The sequence below is a fragment of the Motacilla alba genome, chromosome 17 (genome assembly GCF_015832195.1).
Source record: "Motacilla alba alba isolate MOTALB_02 chromosome 17, Motacilla_alba_V1.0_pri, whole genome shotgun sequence".
Taxonomy (NCBI): Eukaryota; Metazoa; Chordata; class Aves; order Passeriformes; family Motacillidae; genus Motacilla; species Motacilla alba.
This window is the reverse complement of record NC_052032.1, coordinates 7,261,475-7,282,676: the sequence shown is the minus strand read 5'-3', so window position 1 is coordinate 7,282,676 and position 21,202 is coordinate 7,261,475. Positions and strand designations below refer to the sequence as shown.

At 43.3% G+C, this 21,202-nt stretch overlaps 1 protein-coding gene across 7 annotated transcripts in view; it reads left to right on the top strand.

The window, feature by feature from the left end:
* AK8 (adenylate kinase 8) overlaps nucleotides 1-21,202 on the top strand; it is a 68,471-nt gene that overhangs the window by 26,407 nt on the left and 20,862 nt on the right. For 5 of the 7 annotated variants that reach the window (XM_038156601.1, XM_038156599.1, XM_038156600.1 and 2 more), the window contains 3 exons: nucleotides 348-479; nucleotides 2,676-2,765; nucleotides 15,483-15,624. In XM_038156601.1, coding sequence (XP_038012529.1) covers nucleotides 348-479; nucleotides 2,676-2,765; nucleotides 15,483-15,624 — 364 coding nt within the window. The remainder of the gene's footprint in view (nucleotides 1-347; nucleotides 480-2,675; nucleotides 2,766-15,482; nucleotides 15,625-21,202) is intronic. The other 2 variants (XM_038156603.1, XM_038156605.1) reach the window with 2 other exon arrangements.

The window sequence follows — 21,202 nt, the reverse complement described above, 5'->3', positions numbered from 1 at the left end:
AATTTGCGTGGTAAAATTGTAGCTATCAAGCAAAAATTACTTCTGCTAAAAACAACGTGGTAAGAGAGCAATTATTAATTGAATCTGCTCTTTAAAATGGTTTGACAGGCACTGATGAAAGACAGAGGAGTGCAATGATAGTGATTTCTAAAATGCCTCTCAGAGTAAATTGCTGACAGGACAGTTTTGTATCAGTGTCCTGATTTTGGGTGCAGAGTCTGGATGTTTCAATGATAAAATAAACCATGATCAACATTTATTTCTAAGAAGAGAGTAGTTAATCAATGATTATATTTTCTTTTTTTAAAGAAATGAGTTAATTTTTCTGCCTTTCTCCCCTGTTGCAGTCCTTGCCTTTGTCCAAACCCGGCACCGCTCTGCTGCCCCCTTTACACCCCGGGTTCTGTTTCTTGGCCCCCCAGGCAGTGGGAAGAGCCTGCAGGCAGCACTAATAGCTCATAAATATGATTTTGTCAACAGTAAGTTCTCAGTAAACATTTGCTCGATTCCCCCTTTCTCTCTTTTTGATCATTTACCTTTTGCTGTCTGTCTTGCTTGCTGATAAAATCTCTCTTTGTCCATTGCTGTGGATGTCAATTCTTTGAGGGAAGTGAGAAGCATTTGAATGAAGATGTGTAAACCAAGTATATTTGCTGTGACAAACCAGCTCTAAGGTTTTTTAGTCATCATTTCATCGTTTTTTGGTGCCTTTTCCATCTGTATTTTTCTATTGTTAGGCTCCTGCAGTGCTCTGAGTTCTTCTGTGGATCAGTGGATCATGAGGAATGATTTCAGTTTCAGCTTTCTGACCCAAATTGGGGCACTTTTTAAAACAGAATTCACTCTGAACTTTGGGGAGGTCTCAAGTAATGTGTGGGAAAATGCAGGAATTAGTTAAAAGTGAATCATCTTTCTTCTGTAAAGGAAGTCCAAAAGATTTTGCATGAAACTTGTTCATGATTGGCATTTAAATGTTAAAAAGTTCTGTAATAAAAGTGCAGCTTGGTGCTAGGATCAGTGCAGTATTTTCCGTGTTCTGTAGTGTCTTCTAACAGTGGAGTAGCCATAAATTATTTTAAACAAGTGCCTGGTAGCTGTAAAATTTGCTGATGAGTCACATCATGTTAGTTAGCAAAAGGCAGTTTTGATGGAATATTTCTGGTGTCAGTTATTGTGCCATTGCTGTATTTTAAAATATCATGTGAAAAACTGAATATTTGTAGATTTATTCCAAGCTGTATTTTTATTCATTTTTATTAATTGTGTAATTGGCTTAAAGAAAACAAATCAGGCTTGAATGTAATAAAAATTATTGTCCTTTAAATTTTTTTTCAACTCTTTTTTCTAAAGCTGCAGGTTTCATAGTGTTCCATCTAGGTCAAAATTTGCATTTTTTTTTTTCTAAAGTAACTACAATATGAGAGAGTTGCAGCTCTTTTTATTAAAAAACATTACCAGTGCTTTACCCATATGTTGAATTTTATTTTAAGTATTCTGTAACACAAATATTAGTATTTAATACAGAGTTGGAATGCCATCATTTTTCAGAATAATATTCAGCATATCACTTAATTTCTATTAGGCCACTGGGCCTGAAGCTCAGGCTCAAAAATTTAAATCTATATTTAAATAACCTCATGAATTGGATTGAATTTAGGTGTGTACTCATTAGGTGTCTTAAATTGGGGTCTGTGCACTGAGTTTCTGTTGTGGTTTTTACACTATTTATTATGAAAATATGAATTTGCTTCTCCAGGACAACTGGTGACTGTTCAAATTGTCACTTAAACATTGAATTTGATCAGCTTTGTCCCAGGAGCACTGCTGGGGGGTTCTCACTCCTGTTGGCCTGGCAGTGTGATTAACAGCAATAAACTGATTAAAGGGCTCCATCTTCTCCCATCAAAGGCAGAGCCTGGCAGTGCTATTGATTCCAGGAAGAAATGAATCAATTTAGGATTATTAATTGAATAATCTCCAGGGGGATCTATAGCTAGTATTTTTTACCAAATTGGAGTTGTAATCAGGATTTCTGCTGTTGTGTGACCTCTCCTTGCCTTGGTTCCCTCCCTCACCTGGGCAGCCAGGGCTCTCCAAGCCCAAACCTGGAATATTTCATGTAGAGCTGTCCTGGCTCAAGCCTGAAATCTGCATCTCCTGGTGTTGTGTGTGTGTTTGAAATCAATGATAATATTGCACTAGCGCAGTTTTTAAAATGTAATCCTTACATGATCATTAAATGATCCAGGGAGGCCCTTCCTGAGCTGAGCATTATGCTGCACCTCCAGCAGCGTGGTTCAGATGCTGCTCAGCAGCTGGAACTTTATTCAGTAATTACAAGTTTATAAAAAGTGAAAGCCACTAGCAATCCCTTGAGTTGTTATTTCAGAAATATATTTGATTAATATCATTCTCTCCATTTTTAATATGTTCTTTGCCAAATATATTCTTTTTTTTTTCCATTCCATATCCTCACTCTCCTTGCTTTTCACTCTGCTTGGCCAAAAAAAAAAACCCAACAAAACCCTAACAACAAACTCAAAAAACATACAACTTTTATTTTATTCAGTGACCTTATTCCAGTATGCAGCTTCTGGGTTCTTTTCTTTTCTTTTCTTTGTTGCCTCCTTTTTAAAATTTAACCTTGTGTCTTTTTTGTTCTTCCTTCCTGTTAGTTTGCTGTGGGCAACTGCTAAAGGAAGCTGTTGCAGACAACACAAAACTTGGAGAACTCGTTAAGCCTTACATTGACAGTGGATGCCCAGGTAGGGCACATTGTTGTCTCATTACACTGTAGTTACAAATTTCTAGCAAAAAACCAAATTGTGAGTGAATTTTTGTTGGTCAGATTCTAATCAGAGCAGCCTGAAAGTCAATTAACTCCGTTTATTCCGTGGGATTTGTAGCACTCCATAGCAGAAGTTGATTTTCTAAGGGGTTTTTATATCCTCCAAGCAAATATTCCAGTGAAATTCATATTTCTTGCGCGCATTCTGAAATCTAAATTCCATGTTTTAATCTCGAATTAAATCTAAATTAAAATTCTGGTGTCAGTTCAAACTGTTTTCAAAGCACGCTATTGTGTCAAACTGCTTTCAAAGCACAATTATATCGTTTCATTTTATATTTGGATGTTGACTTTTAGAATGTAGTTTCCTCTACTTTCCCGTAATTATTTTAAACTTAAAATTTCTTTCTACTTCATTTCTGTGATAGTGGGAGGGGACTGCCGTGACAAATGTTGAGTATATTTTGCTTTTGGGAGGTCCTGCAGGGATTTCAGATAAATCACAAATACTGTGAGCTCCTGAGGGCAGCAGCTTAAACCTGTCTGTCTGTTACAGCTGTCCTGCTGTCTGTGTGCGGTGGGTGTTAGAAATCAGAGAATATCTGCAATTAAAGGGGAGAAGTCGTGTTGCAGGAGGGTGGAAGAGTGTTTATTTTGCCAAATTGCGATGGCCTGGAAGAGGAACTTTCAGTGCTGTTTCTGGCAACAGCCCAAATGGTTTCCAGTGGTTCAAACACCAGGAGACGATCGTGCTGAAATGGGGAAATCTCAGTTAAACTTCAGTATTAATGGAATTTTGAACAAAGCCCCCCAGAGCAAAGAGAAATCTTCGTTGTCCTTTGTTTTCAGCAAAGAAATGTATTTGGTAAGGTGAAAAGCTTGGAAATCTCCTTTGTTTTTTGCACAGTAGCTTAATTCTGAGGCTGAATTAGACAGTTCTGCAGCACGAGCCTTTAAAATCAACTGAGCTCAAATCAAGGTTCCCTTGATAGCAAACCCAGAGACTCGGGACTTTTCCAAAGGATCTTTGGCAGCCTGCAGCTTTGGGGGTGCCATCCCCTCTGTCAGGCACTTTATCCAGCCACAGGGAAATGGATTTTAACCCTGAACTCCATCTCCAGTGCACGGGTTGCATTTATCCCTGACTCAGTGCATTCACAGCAGGCACCTCACTGCTGGGAGCTGCTCTGGGGGCCATGGGAATGCACAGCAGGAATCTCTGCAGCCCGACAGAGGAAATTTGGGTCCTCTGGAATGGGCAGAGAGATCTAGGAGAGGATTTTCTGAGTTTCACTCAAAGGCAGGAGATCTCGGAGTTGGGGATCCGGGGTCTCCAGGTGTGGATTCCTTCCTGTGTGATCTGGTTGGACCTGGATGTGGCTGGTTCTGAGCGCAGTTTAACTCCCTCATGGAGATCCTTTTAAGCTCTAGGCCTGGCTTCCATGGTGTCCATTAATTCCAGAATCTTGTGTGCGTGCTGTAATTTCACTGTCTGCTCATCTCTGTGGAGAGGAGGATTGTAAATACCTCACTCTCTAAATTTCAGTTATGGCTGAGATGGGAGTTTGGATGATCTGTTTATTCCAAGATAGCTCCTTAAAGAGCTTCCTTTACTAAAACGTTCTTTGTGTGTTTTATAAACTTCATCTTAACCATTAAAGTTCCTTAAAGGAGATGCATTCCCAGTAGAGTAAAATAATTGCACGGATCATAATTTTTAGCCAGTCCTAAAAATATGCACATCCTTAGTCCAAGGGAGCTGCTTTCATTTCAGGAAAATGAAATTGAAGTTGTAATTCCTTTCTTCCTCCAAATTAGGAATTATTTCAGATTTAGATTATTTTTTTTTTTAATACAGCATGCACAGATAAAGCTGTACAACACTTCTGAATATTAATAGGGATCATAACTATATTTCTGTGCATTATGCTAAAAATTCTCCCTTAGATTTGCTGATATGCACATATATATTTTATTTGGTGGGACACAGCACAAAATTAAGGGCTGAATAAAGATAAATATCATCCAGCAAAACCAGAAATAATAAGTTCTGTCATTTTGCTAATCCTCCTCTCCCAGGGATAACAAAGAATGAATTTACATTAGTAAACACTAACAAGAATTCATTACTGCCCTCACAAGAGGCTTGGAGAAAATGGAATAACACAGGGTACTGAAGAGGAAAGGTGGGCAAAGGATGTTTAAAGAATGTTTGCATCTTTGCTCTCTTGCTGCAGCCCAGGTTAAAACAGGGGCAGGATTCTCCTGCTCTGATGGACTGCAGTCAGCTCCCAGGAAATCTCACTTGCAAAAACTCAGTGTACCAATGGCAGGCAGTGGAAAAGCAATTAGAACTTCAACCTTTTCATGGCATTTCTGGTTGTTGAGAGGCTTAGCTGTTCCTGTGGGTGGGGAATCCTGCAAGTGACATTCCACAGAGCAGGGGAACCAAAGGCACACCAGGAAAAATGTTGTTCTCAAATCATTACTTGTCAGAACGAAAGCAGTGCCATAAAATCTTGAGGACATGCCTCATATATTCTTAAAATGCTCCCCCAGGGATCTCAGCGTGTTTCCCTTCTTGTGGACACCACTGATTGCATACAATTAGTCATTTAAGAAGTGCCAACGGGGCGTGTTGTGGTGCTGTAACGAGGCTCAAAGCCCTGCCTGTTCAGAGCTGACTCATTATTGAGTTCTTGAGGCTGCCCACTGCCTCTTCTGCTCCAGTTCTGCTCGGCTAACCCACATCTCTTCATGGCTTTAGGATCCATCCACATTCTTTGTGCTGTTTTTCCTGTGCTGCTGCTTCATGGATGCGCCATGTATTTCAGGAACAGCCCAGACAATTCTGTTATTCACCCCAAAAGGCAGCCCAGTATTCCCATTGTCAGTATTTTCTAATGCTGCCTGTCTCATAAAGAGCTGCTTTTTGTCAAAATCCTCAGTTTTGTGTGTGGTGATTTATTTTACCTAATGAAGGCAGCAAATATTTTTGAGCCTGTTAATTTTTTAATTCCCAGGACATTCTATTCTACAATAGGTGCACACTAGGCATTGAAAAATGCATTTTTGGGGATAAGTTCAGTAACCTGACAGCTTTCTGCCTGTCATAAACACAGAGCTGTGCTTTGGACAGCCAGTCTGAAATGCAGAGACTGTCCCTTTAGGAAGCTGTGGTCTCACTGAGTACTGGGTAGTTTTTATTAATTATACCTGGGCAGAAAATCACCAACACTGGAGTCTAAGACCAGTCTCCTGGTCCCTCACTCCAGTTAGATTAACTCTTGGTCAAAGATGCTAAATTCAGCACACACATTAGCTTGGGCAGCCTGGGAGGAAGTGGAGTAAGAGGTGAGTGCAGTGGCCAGAACCCTCCCATGGCAGCAAGACAAGTGCCATAAATTCCTTGATTTGGTTTGACTCCTTCTGAAATGTTCTGGGGATGCAGTTCCATAGCCTTGGCCCTCCCCTGGACAGATGAGACCCCACAGGCCTGAAGGAGACAAAACAGGATCCAAACAGAATTCCTGTCCTCAGGTTGCTCCAATTCTGAGGAGGGCTGGACATGCCTCCCTCAAAACATGGACAAACATTAATTAAAAGTTCCATCTGCATGATCTTTGATCACCATGTTAGAGATGTCTGTCAGAATTTGATACCCTGGGAGAGCAAAAAAAAAAAAAATGCAGAAAGCATTTTTGATTTCCCCACCTAAATGTCCCTGGTGTTTGCATTGGATTAATGAAAGGACAAGCAGGAGCATTTTGGGGGTGTCACAAAGATAGGGAAGGTCATCAGTCAGTTGGGATCTGGGTGTCATTCTGTCCAGTTTTGGTGGTGAAAGAGCATGGAGTGATCACTGCTAATTAAAGTATCCGTTTGTGAGGCTGTAATAAATAGAGCCAAGAAAAGTGAGATGACAGGAAAGCAGCACGAAGGAGAAAACCACTCCCAAACCAGTAAGATTCTGCTTTTCAGCTGGGAGAACTGCTGTTCGTTTGGGTGATTGGGTTTTTTCCCACCAAAATGAAGCTTCAGGAGGTAAGAGAAGCGATTCATGGAACACACATAACGTGGCACTGTTTGCAGCCTGTTAGAGTTGAACGCACACAATCTGTGTTGGTTTTTTCCTCTCCCTTTTTCTATTTTTTTTTTTTTTAAGTTGTAATATCTGAAGCTGTCCCCAATGGCAGTCTGCGCGTAGGGGGTAAAATCTGGAATTCCCTAATTTCTCCTGTTCTCTAATAAAAACCATTACTTGTACAAATACACATCTCCCCTTATTTTAAACTGCAGTGCTTTTCAAGGGGTGCTTTTTGGTGCAGCCTCTGAAAGTTGGGGGTCCCCTGGTGATTGTGATCACAGCCTCACTGAAAACACTTTGCTCAGGGTGGGTTTGGTTTTTTTTTGGTTTGTTTTTTTTTGACATCAAATTAATATTCTCATCACTGAGCCCGGAACACAGATTTGACAATAGAGCAGCTCCTCTTTGTTAAAAACTCGCCGAGAGTTTCCGAGTTGAAAGGACGAGTAAATCTTGATATCTGAGGGGGTAAGCCCAGAGTTATTTCTTGTTTTTTAAGAGTGCTGTACTGGCGAGCTGCAAGCTGTCTGAACATTGCAGAGACCCTTTGGGAGCTCCATTGGTTTTCAGCAAGCCTTTGCATGCAGTGTGTTTGTACTGGCTGAAGACAGCGCATGGCTCTCTAAATAATTTACAAGTTGATTAATAGACTCACATGGGTATAATTAGAAGAGGGAGAGACAGCAGCTACAGTAACGGGTACAGTGCTTGGGGGAACTAGAGACTTTATTTTTTTTAAAGAAACTTTCTAGGGTGCTGGGCGTTTGAAGATAAGTTGGGAAGAGCTCAGTGCCTCTTCTCTTTTGAAGTGGAAATAGGACAGTTTGAATCCGTCGAGTTTAATTTTTCACAAGCTTTAGGGGCCCTGCAGTGCAACTCCCTTTTTATTATTGAAAAAAAAACCTCTCCATTTTTCTTTCATTTTTCACACACACGCACGCACACACACACACAGGGTCCAAACAGGAGCTAATAAACAAATCGATTTTCTATTTTATTTCAGTTGGTTTTACAGCAATGCTGTAGCTCCCTTAAATGTGCAACTTGCTCACAAATAAACTGCGTAAAGTTACAGAGGTATTTGTGAATACACCACGTTTTAATTTATGCATTTTAAAGAAACCTTCACCTCTGTTTGACAATGCTTTTGAAGTAGCTCCGTTTTTCAAGTCAAACTTTTGACTTTTCCTCTGGGACTGCTACAAAGGTTTTTTTATGGAAAATAGGTAGCAGCCTTTTTTCCTACTAGGAGAAAATTGGTGGTCAAGAGAACATAACAAAATTTATTTTTTTTATTTTCTCTTTCAGGTGGCTATATTTTTATATGAGATGCAAGGCTGTAGAACAGAAAGTTTTAAATGCAGACGTAGAGGCAATAGGTTGTAATTTTCTTCCCTGAATTTGACTTTTTCATGTGTTGAATCACTGCAAGATGATAAATCAGAATTCCCTTTCCCTTTATTTGAAAATCCAGAATGTGTTTTTCTTTATTCCACAATCCAGATTGGTGTTTCTGTCCCAGGTTCTCAGAGCTGGAGTGAGCCTTGGTCTACAAAGATATTTTTTAAAGGCCACCCCACTTCGGAGTAAAAACAAAGCAACCAAAAAATCCACCCCAAAAAGCCAACCCTGGAAGCCAGACCAGGCAAAATAAATGTGATTTGATTAAAGAGAGGAGTGCAGCTGTTTTCTGGAGCAATTGTGATAATCAGTCAGTTCATGGATATAGTCCTGGCTGTGTGAGATGGTTTTGCAGTGGTATTCACCATTCCTGCTGTTGCTGGAGGATCAATATTCCAATATTTGTGCCTCAAACCTTCATGGATTTGAGTGAAGATGTGGCCCTTGGCCATTTGGGGCCTCGTGGTTGTCAGGGGCTTTTAAACAGCAAAGTACAATATAAAAGTGAAGTATTAATCTTTTATATTTATATTGATCTTCATTGCTGACAGTTATTCTTTAAAATTTAGGGAAGTGGGGGTTCCTTTCCTTGCAAAGGTCTCCTCACCAAAGGGCAGCTCACCTGAATTCTGCGTGGTTTTGAGTTTGGGGTGGAGATACCATAGGAACCTTTATACAAAAGCCAGAAGGAAAAGCACATTGCGCGTTGAAACATCCCCCTTTTTTGGAGTTTAACATAAAATCCTGGGTTTGGCTCTGTTTCATGGGGTGTAACACAAAAACAGAGCCAGGCTGCTGCATGAAACAGCTTTTGTGTATCCTTTTATATTTTTTAATGTCGCTTTAATGTGGCTGGGAGGTGTCAGGAGAAGGGGAGACACAGGACAGGGCAGGATCCATCCCGCTCTTGGGGTCAGGAGCTGGCAGCAGGCAGCCCTGGTAGGGATGAGGAGCACCCTCCCTTCTCATCCCACGGGAAGCAGGATTTGGTGTAAAAAGCCACAATGTTTTTCAGAGCAATTCATTCCTTTTTTAAAATATGATCACTGTCAAGAAGGGTTTGTAGGTCAGATTCTGCACTGTGTTCTTCAGCAGAGCTGAGCTTTTAGAAATAAGGAGGAAAGAGGAACTTGGTTGATAGTGGAAATGAGGAGTCCAATGGGTTTGAAGTGTAGCTGTTCTCTCTGTAGAAACAAAAGGAGTAAAAAGAAATACAAATATCCATTTGATTATGATTATATATGATCGATAATTTGGGATGGAACCTGCTTTAGAAATAGTACAATTTCCACTTCAATACAGCTAATTCCTAGTTTAAATGACCAAAAACCTAAAAACCCAAAAATAAAGTCAAGGAAAGACTGGTTCTAATATATGCCAACAAGCAAAAATAAGTTAGAGGTGGAAATTAAATATTTTATCGCATTATTTGTTTTACGGTATGAAAAGAATGGCTCCGATTCTCGCAGAAGCCCTTCTCAGCAGTGTCAAACGAGCGAGTGGAGACGGGATTTCCGTAGGAATCCGTCCCTGGGATGGATCACCGCCCGCCCGGTGCTCGCAGCGCTGCGAACCCGCGGCGGTGCCGGTGTTTGCCGTCCCTTCTTCAATCCCGATAGAACCGGAGATGCTTTCAGGGCTTCCGTGCCAGCCCGGCGCTGCCGGGGCTTCGGCAGGTCTCAGCAGCGGCGGAGCGGGCGCGTTTTCCCCGAATTCCGAGTTTTTCCCGGTTTCGGCGGCGCCGCGGCCGCGGCTGCCCGCGGGGCGGGACCGCTGCGCTGCCCGCCGTGACCGCGGGGTGGCGACAGAGAACAGCCAACGCGCCGGCCCGGGAGCGCCGGGAGCGGCCCGGGATCCTGCGGGGCTGACAGCCCCGGGACCAGCGGGATCATCCCGGGATCCTGCGGGGCTGACAGCCCCGGGACCAGCGGGATCATCCCGGGATCCTGCGGGGCTGACAGCCCCCGGAGCGCCGGGATCATCCCGGGACCACCGGGACTATCCTGGGACCATCCCGGGATCCTGCGGGGCTGAGAGCCCCGGGACAACCAGGACGATCCCAGGACTTGCGGGATCCTGCGGGGCTGAGAGCCCCGGGACCGCCGGGATCATCCCAGGACCATCCCGGGACCACCGGGATCCTGCGGAGCTGAGAATCCCGGGACCGCGGGGCTGAGACCCTCAAGATCATCCCGGGACCACCGGGATCCTGCGGGGTTGAAACCCCCGGGACCACCGGGATCCTGCGGGGTTGAAACCCCCGGGACCACCGGGATCCTGCGGGGTTGAAACCCCCGGGACCACCCCAGGATCATCCCGGGACCGTGGGGTTGAGCCCCCCGAGATCATCCCGGGACCGCCAGAGATCCTGCGGGGCTGAGACCCCCGGGATCATCCCGGGATCCTGCGGGACCGCGGGGCTGAGACCCCCGGGAGCCTCCGGAACCCCGCCGGGTGTGGGGGCCGGAGCCCCCCCTGGGCTCCCCAGGACCCTCGGGGTGCGTGGGGTCGGAGCCTCCCGAGACTTCCCCCCGGAGAATGCCCGGAGGAGCCGATCCCCTCTCCTGCCTCCACGAGGCATGCCCGGTGCTCTCCTGCCGGTGCCCGTGGTTATTCACGGTACCGGGGCCGGCTCCGCGCAGCCCTGCCCGTCCTCACCCGCGGAGGATCAGCCGAAATTATCGATCAGCCCACGCCACGGCCAATCACTGCAAAATCATTCCCGAACACATTAAAAACCAGTTTATACAATCTCAATCGATAGCATCGCTGAGCGCCTTTACGTGGGCAAGAAAACAGTAGAAAAAGGCAATTACTCATTGTGAATCATGCAGAGTTTCTGGAGCAATAGAATAAGGAAATCTCACGCTTTGCTAAATTTGGGGTTTCGTGGACAATTCAGGAAAGTAGCATTTGGCAGTAGCTTGTGCTCAGGACAAGATGTTACCTGTCAACTACCGGGATCGAGCCTCAGGCATCTGAATTAGCTGTGAAAGTCTTCAGACCTTGCTAAAAAAAAAATCTCTATAAGCAGGATAAAGCATAGATGGACAGTATTGTCAAAAGGACCTTTTAGAGCACGAAGCTGACAGAATTTGGATCTGTAAATGCATTTCTGTTGTACTTAGAATCGAGGTTTTAGAGGTTTGGAGAAGTGAGTTCCTACCCTTCAAAAGTCTGTTTTAAAGGGAAATACACGGAGGAGGTATCAATTTAAATATGATAATTGTATAGCTGGGAGCACTGACAGCGTTGAAGTTATTGGAGAATAGTACCCTGTAATCTCTCAAGTGGTGTTTTCCCCCTTTCAGACTGTGCCTTTAATGTTCTATTACTTTTGTCTGGAGCAGATGGTGTGATTTTGTAACTGATCGCCTGATTTTGTAACTGATTGCCTGATCCGGGGTTCTGTGAGTCCTGCAGATCCACGGATTGGGGAAGAGCTAATAGGCCCCACTCCCGTGAGCTTCAGGAGGACGTACTTCTCATGAGAAGCCCCTGAAAAAAAAAGGTGCTTTTCACCTGTGAAAACCTTTGAAGCTCTGAGAAGTAAATTTATTTTTTAAATGTTCTGCTGGAAGGTGGTGATTTGCAGCCCTGGAGATGGAAAATCTCTGGGTGTCCACGCACCAGTTCCAGCACGAGCAGCACCACTTCAGACCTTGTCCCCTGCCTGATCAAACCCCTGAAATGATTAAATCACTTCTCAGATCCACAGCTGCCAATTCAGGGGTGTAGTCTTGATCATTAACATGGTGAAACAGGCTGGGAGATAAAGTAGACACGGAGTGTGGGTTGGTGTAGGCTCAGATAAATTCCATTTCCATCTGGAGCTGGTTGTGGCCTCATTCTGCTGCTCTTCCTGCCTGGGTTTGCTGAGGTCCTGGTCCTCAGCTGTGCCTGATGCTCTCAGGAGTTACTGCAGCTCAGTGGCTCTGCAGCTTTGCTTCTGAGGGGTGAATTTTACTCCTGTGCCTCGATTTCTCTAATAGAGATGTGCTCCCACCTTACCTACTCTGGATAGCTCCTTGCAGCTGCACATTGTAATTTTTACAAGAAACTTACCTTTGGACTTCTCTAATGATAAAGTAAAATCTCTCTCGAGTCTCATTCCCCCAACTTTCAGAGCTGGAAACTCACACAAGCTTATGTTGAAAAGGAATTGATTATTCAAAGCTCTTGTGCTTCATAATCTCCTTAAAACATGTAGATTGACTGTCTCATCAGGAAATCTCTATATTTTACTTTGCTATATGCCCATTGGGTTGTGTGCTTAAGACCAGGAGACCTCTGGCTAGTTCCTCACAGGCTGTGTGCCCCTCCAATTACAGGTTATTAATTTGCCTTACATTCCAGAGACAGTTCCACATGAGCGAGAAGGAATTCTGTACTGCAGAGTTCTTCATTACCTACTCTGTCTGTACTACAAAATAAGAATAATACTGATTTTTTTTCTCTCTCTTTTTTTTTTTTTTCCTTCCCTCTGGTCTGTGGAAGATGTTTTACAGTTTTAATGCAGCTGTTTTAAGTGTGACTGTTCCTGTTCAAGGGCAGCTGATGTACTTTGTAATGCCACCAAGCAGCCAACAAGCTCTGTTCCCCCATTGTGTTGAAGTGATAGGTATGTTTGCTAATCAAGAGGAGAGCAGAGCTTGCTGTCTGACTTGTTTATGTTTTATTTCTCACCATCAAGCTTTAGAGGGAGGCACAGAAAATGTGTAAGCATCTATATTATTCAGTGATGTATATGTGTACATGGTGCTGCTGATGTCTTGCAGTCGCTCCTGGCTGAAGGGGGAGATGTGTCAGGTGTCCCCAGTGTCCCTCAGAGCACCCCGAGCCTGGCATGTCATTAGCTAAGCTATTAACTCATTGTCTCTGCGTCTCAGTTTTTTCCCCCCTCGTGTCACTGCTTCAGTTTTGTTCCAAAGTAGTGACCACAGTGGAGGATTTTGCTCATCAGGAGGCCCGTGGGAAGTGCTCAGACCCAGGAGATGCCCCAGGTTCCCACCACAGTTGCTGTTTAAATTCCTCCTAGGCTGCAGTGCTTCTCCTTCCCGTATGAAGGATGGAAGCAATGTGGAGCTGGGGAATCTCCCAGGATCTGCAGGAAGCTCAGCAGCACAGGACATCCATCTTTCTGTGCCATTCCTGGGCCTTCCAGCCTCTGCCCTGATCCCTGTTCAGCTGACAGGGATGTCAGCTCTGCCAAAATCCTACTGCAGTTTTACCTATTGATTTGTAGGTTTTCTTCCAATTCCTTGCAAAATCGTTTTCAGCATTCTGAAATGAAAAAATAAAATCGTGTCAGCTGGCATCTCTGTAAATCCATGTCAACGATTCCAGTAGGAATTGTCATGAAATAACACACATGAAGAAAGTTCAGTGCTGCAGCCAGAAATTCAGGACTATGGGAAAATTCCACAATTTGTATGGAATGCATTTTTGGGAAAGAGAAAATTTGTGTGTGTTTGTTTTTCTTTCTTCCTGCTAGGATGTGTTGGGTTTGTATAAATTCTTGTGAGCTGGAGGGTGGGGGGACAACTGCCCTGGGAAGAGCACTGAAATTCTCCTGCTGTCCCTGCCATGCCTGCCTGCAGCTCAGCCCTGGATAGGGAAGAAGCTTCCATCTGATGGAATTCCTTCCTGCTGCTGTGCTATTGTTGCAGTTAATTTTATGACTCCCATTTTTAACAGCATCCCCAGGTTTTGCATTGTCATTTTGCTCTTTGTCAAGTGTGTGGGTTTATTCCATTCCTTTTTTTTCCTCTCAGCAGATGGAGAACATTACTCTTTAACTTGTTCTTTCATAATGTGAAGTGGATATCCTCAATTAATACACTAATCTGTTTCCTAATGAATTCCCTGCGGTTTTCCTCTCTTTTTGCTGCTACATTGAATCCTGAGTGCAGTTCTGTAAACTCAGTCATTTGATTATTTAAAGGAGAAGCCATGAATTTCATGATAGAGGCACAACGTTGAATTCCAGGAGCAAATGGATTCTATTATTGCAGTTTAAAACCCGCTTGTTCCCGGGGTGGAACTGTGCACTGCTAATAATTCACTCTGCTAAAATCCAGGCAGATTGCTGTCAGCTTGTCCTGAAGAGAAGTGCAGTGCTAGAAATCTGACACATACACTCTCCTACAAGCACTTGTTGTTGTATTTTTGTATGCAGATGTGATGGCAGGGTGAGCATCAAAACATCAACCTGCCATGAAGGGGATTTGTGCAGCAATTTCTCTCTTGTTTGCAGTGGAGGCACCGGTGTACCAGACAGATAAAGGGAAGGGGCTCTGCTGCTGCTTGGGAATTGGCTTGGCTGCTGCTTTGGGAAGCAGCTCCAGGTGATTTTGCTGTCCTTTCTTTGGGGTGGTTTGACACTGAGCCCAAGATATGACAGCAGTCATTGGAAAATCTATAGTCACTCTCATTGAACTTAATAATTTAATTCTGAGCCCACTCCTTCTTCCCCCCAAAAAAGGAAAAAAACCCCAAAGTTTAAGTGTCTTAATTGAAGTATTTTACTTTATAAAGACTGGTGAAAATGTGCAGGACACTTCCTTACCACTGTGTTCCACTAAACAGAATTTTCAAAGCTCCATAGTAGTTGCAATCCCAGTCAGTATCTTGCTGATGCTCTCCCTCGCCCTAAAGAAAAATAATAATAGAGGAAAAAGAGCTTTTAGCTCTTGAGTTAGGGGTTCATCAATGCAGTAGTTAAGGTTGTTGGAATTATTTTGAAAATTATTTTCAGTTGTAAGATCTTCAAGCCTTTGGGTAAATTGGAGCAGTGGCACACATAGACTGTTGTGGCAGAACCAATATCACCTGCTGAGCTCAATCCAGAGTGCTCAGAACTTCCCTTCCAGTCTCAGGATTTCTTTTCCACAGCTCAGGTCATTGTTTTTGCATTTTGATAGGATTGTGTCACACACGTGTCACACACAGTGTGGCTGAGAGGAAAAAGGACATTACAAAATTATGTGGGCACCAGGTTTTACCAAATCCTCTGCTTCGGTCCTCCAGGTCCTTGTGAGTTTGGGGGTTCCATGACAATAAATATGCAGAAGCCACCAATGCCCAATGCCAGCCAGTCCTTAATGGGATTAACTGCTTGGTTTGGTTCCAGAAGGGCTTGTGAGCATCTCCCTTCACCGCAGACTCAGCACACAGAATGAATGTCACCTTTTTCCTCCTTTGCAGTGCCAGACAACCTTGTCCTGAAGCTGCTGACAGAACGCCTGAGCGCCCTGGACTGCCTGAGCAAAGGCTGGGTGCTCTCTGGCTTCCCCAGGGACGTGGAGCAGGGGGAGCAGCTGCAGAAAGCACAGATTAACCCCAACAGGTGAGGGAGAAATCCAGCCATCGCACCACTGTGGGTAGGAAAGATCTGTTTGTGGAAAGATGCAGGTCTTTGTTGTCATGGTTTGTGCTAGTGCCTCTCAGTTTCTGTTTCCTTAGCGAGGAAAGGGGTCCTGCTCCTGGAGAGGAGGAAATAGAGCCCTGGCCTGACAAATGCTCCAGATGGCCAAACTGTGGGAGAGAGAAGGGGTTTGTTGTTCTGGTTATTTGTTTGAGTTGCCTCTAAAGCCAAACCATAAGAAATGGATTAAAGTTTGGATTATATGAGAAGATGTATTTTATTTGCAGCAGGAGGGGGGGGATCTACATCTTCTTTCTTCAGTACTGACATAATACCATGGAAATATATTGGTATGGCAAGGAGCTCATTATGAGACTTTTGGGTTTTGTGAAATAATTAAAAACAACACGAGAATTACATTTTATTTGAGCTATAATGAATTGTTCAGAAATGTAATATGAGAGACATCAGCATCCAAAGAGAACTGTTACGAGTGCCAAGCAAATAAAATAGAGTTACTTTTCACAGCTGGTCCAAAGGTGGTGAGGATTTAAAGTGCTGGTGCACTCATCAAAGCTGAGAGGCTTTTCCATTCCCTTCCCAGGCCCTCCTGGCTCTGTCCATCCACAGTGGCCATTCCAAAGGCAAATACTGGAAATTTGGGATCTTTCTGCTTCCAAGGAAGGTGTTCTTATCTGCAAAGCAGTGGTAGGAGAGGTGCATGACCCACATCAGTGTTTAATTTGGCAAAGTCACTCTTCCTGGGTGATTGCCCTGGATTCCCTCCTTTGAGGGGTAGGAGAAGGATGGAAAAGGTTGGGGTTGAGTGGAGAGGGAATAGAGGAGGATGCAGAGGGGGAGAGCTCTTTATCCATCAAGGTTTGAAAAGGGAAGTGTGTGAAAACAGCAGGAACTTTATTTATCCAAAGTAAGACTTTGTGCATCTAAACCAGGAATCCATTGCAAGTTAAAAAATGGAGAAAGAACCTCCAGACTTGTGTTGGACTCAGTGAAACATAATTTCCCACAGATTATTCTTCTTGTGCATTTAGAAGGAAGGTGCAGAATCCCTGAGATCAGTGTGAATACTGGAGTGTGCCCCAAGTGCTCCTTCACAGGATTGAGACCTCAGCAAGGCAGGAGGAGCAGCTCATTATAGAATTGGATGGGTGGAAATTCAGCACTGATCCATTTGCTCTTCCTCCCTTCACTTTAAAGAGCTCTGCACGCTCCCATCTGAGTTTGGAATTTGGTCCCTGTTTCATACAGGGCTTGAAGTGAGGGACAGAAATAGGCATCGAGCTCCCTGATTGATCTCAGAGCTGATTTTTTTTCCATGAAGCTGAAGTGGTGGGATGTGAGGGAGAGAGGGTGATTATAAACAAAAGGACACATTGCAGCACAGGATAGCAGGGCAGTAATTCAGTTTCAGTTGTGATGCTAGTTATAAAACACTATCTGCAGAGGTGGTGTTTCTGACATCAGGAGAAAAACCTGATAGAATTATAGCCTTGAAATCAATCTGGGAATAGGATGCAGAAATCTATAAATCAGACACAGAACAATCTACAAAGTCTCATTTTTAGGAGGGCTCTGTTGATGAAATTAGATTAAAATAAATTTACATATATATCAAGTTTATTATTAAAATCTAGTCACATCAGTAAACAAAATTATTTGTGAAAGAGAATGTTACTCTGCTTTTTGAACTCAGAGTAGACCTCTTTGGCTGATCAGAACACAGAGTTATTGTCTGCTTGTCAAGTCACAAATCTATTCCTTAGAGCTAATAAATGGTTAGTGTTCAAATACTATGTTTTATCTGACTCCCACCTCATAAAGCTACCACACATAATACTAAATTATACAGCATTGAGCAGGATCAGTCTCCTGACTCCTCCATCTTGTAGAAAGAAAAACAAACCCAGTAATTGATGGTAGAAAAGAAGGAAAATAAAGTTATTTGAAAACAAACAAAATGGGCTATAAAGTTTGTTAAAATGTAATAATAAAAAAAACAAAACCTGATACAGCATCAGCCACCACATCCGAAGAACTGCTCTGGAACAAAAAGGAAAATAATTCAATTTTCACTGAAAATGCAGGGTTTTTTTAAATTAGAATTTGCGGCAGAATGAGGGTTTGCTGTGGAGTGGCACAGGGAAAGCTGCAAGCCCTGTCTCCCAAAGAGCCCAGGGAGCTGCTCTGAGCTCCCCCTGTGAAGCAGCTCCTGCCTAAGTGGACAGGATCCTGCTGGCATTGAACCGGGGCAGCCTTCAGGGCAAATAAGGAGCTGGATCTGTTAATGGCCTCTCGACTGGGACTAAAAGATTAACCATTTAGTGCCATTAACCTCTTCCTGCCCACCTGAGCGGGAATCCACAGCCTCCGGGTGGCTGCTGAGGCTCTGAGCCACTCAACAAAGGGCTGGCTTCACTTCCTCACCCAAATGAGTGTTTTGGCTGTTTTAATTAGTGCTTCAGCAACAAAAATTAATGTATAATATAGCCATGGGTGGTTCTACTGAAAACTCAGTGTAATAGCCACCAAGGTATTTTTTTTTATCCTTTTTGCTCTTTCTCAAACTTGGAGTTAAAATGAGATTCAGCAGCAGCAATCTCATTGTGAATCTCTGGTCGTCACCTTCAGCTGGTTCCTGATCCTTCCTCTGCTGGGCCAGCTTGAGGCAATCAGGAATTTAAGGATTCCCTGAGCCAGAGCATCCACTGGAAAACTTTTAATCACTCCTTGTCCTTGAGTTTGTAATCTCTTTTTAAACCTTTGGGCCACCAAATCATGTGGGAAAGAGTTTCTTATTTCATTGGGAGTTGTATCAAAATACTTCAGAATTTTTTTCCTGGTGCATTTCTTCTCTTGAGAAGCAGTTACAGACATTCCCTGGCCATGCCTTCCAATACTCCTGATTTTCTAAGCCTCTTGTATTTGCCCTACAGTCACCTCTTTCCCAGACAAAGAACCTTGATCTGTTCATCCTTTTTTTTTTTCCTAGAAATCATTTCACTCTTTTGATCATCCTGTTCTCTCCCCTCACTGGGAATTCCAGCTTTTTTTTCTTTTTTTTTTTTTTTCTGAGGTGGAACATCCAGAACTGCATTTGAGGGCAGAACTGTGTACTGGAGGTGGATATAATAAACATTTTTATTTTGACCTTAACTCCATCACTCATAATTGCTGATGTTCTAGCAGATGTTGCTGGGATAGATTTTGGAAGAACATCTCTTGTGTGCAGACTGTGGTAACTAAACATTGTCTCTTTCACTGAAAATATAACAACAATTTTAAAAGTGTGAAAAATCTCATCTGAGTGGGTTCAAACTCAGCAGAGATCCAAAGAGAGCCTTTAACTCCAGATTTCTGTTCTACAGTTGGAGGCAGGTTTGTGCTGGGGCTCTCCTCAAGGCCTCCCAGCAGTGCCAAAGGCTCTGCTGCTGCCTCTCCTGGGACTGCCACTTCCCCCCTCCATTATTTCCTTGGTTTTGTCCTTCTGATCTGAATCCAGGGTCAGTTATTTTGCTTTTCAGTGTTGACTAATTACATTACAAATAATACACGTGAGCAGACAAAGCTGGGCAGGGGAGGGCTGAGCCAAAGGATTGGCCTAACACTACATCCATAATATATTTCTAATACTCATTTTTCCAAAATTGAAGTTGTTCCTTTCCCTGTAGAGAAAATAAACAACAACAGCTTCTCCAGTGCAAGCTTTCCAGCAGGGTTTTATTTGGTCTTCAAAACGATGTGGCTGTGTTCCCAATTATGTCACCTTTTTACATAATATATTTAAAGCTTCTTTTTCACCACGCTGCTGAGAACATGTATTCAAACAGTTTAGGATAATGAAGTCCTAATTTCTAAGGAAGAATCTTTGAATATGTTGGAAAGGGAGAAATCAGAATGGGAGGAAAAAAAGAGATTTTTTTGAACTGCTTGGTCTTTACATGGGGCTTTCATATTTCTGCAGCTGATCCCAATGTGGATTAGGGATAATAAACAGCCTATTAATGGAGGCCTGAACTAGGAAATGGAGTTGGAATCAGCAGTAAAATTCAATGGCTGCTGAAGGTTAATAACTCCATTACTATCAGCTCTATTTTTGAGCCGTTTGAAGAGCTGGGTGTTAGCCTTACCTTACTCCTCATTAATTGAGCTAATAGAACCCCAGTGACCCCACCATGCTGCCATTATCTGAGAGTTTACCAGACATGGACTGGAATACTTATCACTGAATATGTAGTCCTCAGATTCATTTTTATATCAGAAATATCTTTGTTAAAGATCTCCTGCCTTCAGGGTCCTTTTTTGGCCTTTTCATTTCTTTGCTGCCTTTTGCAACAGCTACTTATTTGGGAATTACATGTAAATGACTTAAATCCCAATCAAGGAACAAGCTAAATCCCAAAATAGTTGCATCAAGGAAACATGATAGTGACTGAATTATTCTGACGTGGAAAAAGCATTTTTAAAACTTTGACCTAATTTAAATGATGGATATTGTGCATTTACAATAGGTGTGGTTGCAGTTGATGGCATACAAAAATCTGATGAGTAGCAAAGAAGAAATGTTGTATCTTATTTTCTCCTCATTTTCATGCAAAAAAAACCCCAAAAAAACCCCAAAAAAAAAACCAAACAGAAAAATGATGTGGTGATCAAGGGACTAAATCAGTATAAGAAAATTTGCCTGCACCAGAGAGACAGAGAAGCTGTAGGAAAAGTCCAAGTGAACTATGGAGGATTTGGATTAATGTGTAAAATAGTAAAAATAATAGGCAGCACAATTCTCTGTTTCAATCATTCTCTTTTTTTTTTCTCGGCTCACTCTTCCAGCCATTCTGTGGCTGCTGCTTTAGTGACTCTTCTCTTCACCATCCCTAATTGGTTTGGGTTCCTTTTCCCTTTGCATTACTGTGCTCCCATCTCAGCTGGGCTCTTCTCCTGCATCACCAAACCAGACAGGCTTCTGGTAGGAACCAGGGGGCAGTGGGGGCTGAAGGAACAGTTCCTGCAGAGCTCTGGGATGTGCTTGTGGAGCAGGAACTCTCTGGGAAGTGTGGCTTAGGTGAGGAATCCTGATCTGTGCTTCCTGCAGAGCTCTGGGATGTGCTTGTGGAGCAGGAACTCTCTGGGAAGTGTGGCTTAGGTGAGGAATCCTGATCTGTGCTCCCCTCCCAGCAGAGGCGCTGCCCCTCTCACCCACAGCACCCTGGCCAAGGGGGGCAATCACAGCTCCTGCTCCCTGGCCAAACCCCAGTGGTTACTGGGCACAATTAGCAAATCTTCCTCTCTGCTGAGGAAGACTCTGCTTCTCTCAGGGAGTGGGATCAGTTTAATCCAGTTTCTATGCTGCAGCCTTTCTCAAGCTACGGGACTAACTCAGTGATTGACTTCTCTTGATGTTTGGACACTTATCCTGCTCGTTAACAAGATTGTAATTAAGTCATTTACCTTGGTTTCCTGGTCTGCCTCCAGTGCAAGAGGCACCACTGGGCACAACATATTCAGGGATCTCCCATTCCCTCCCTGTGCCTCTGGCAGGAGG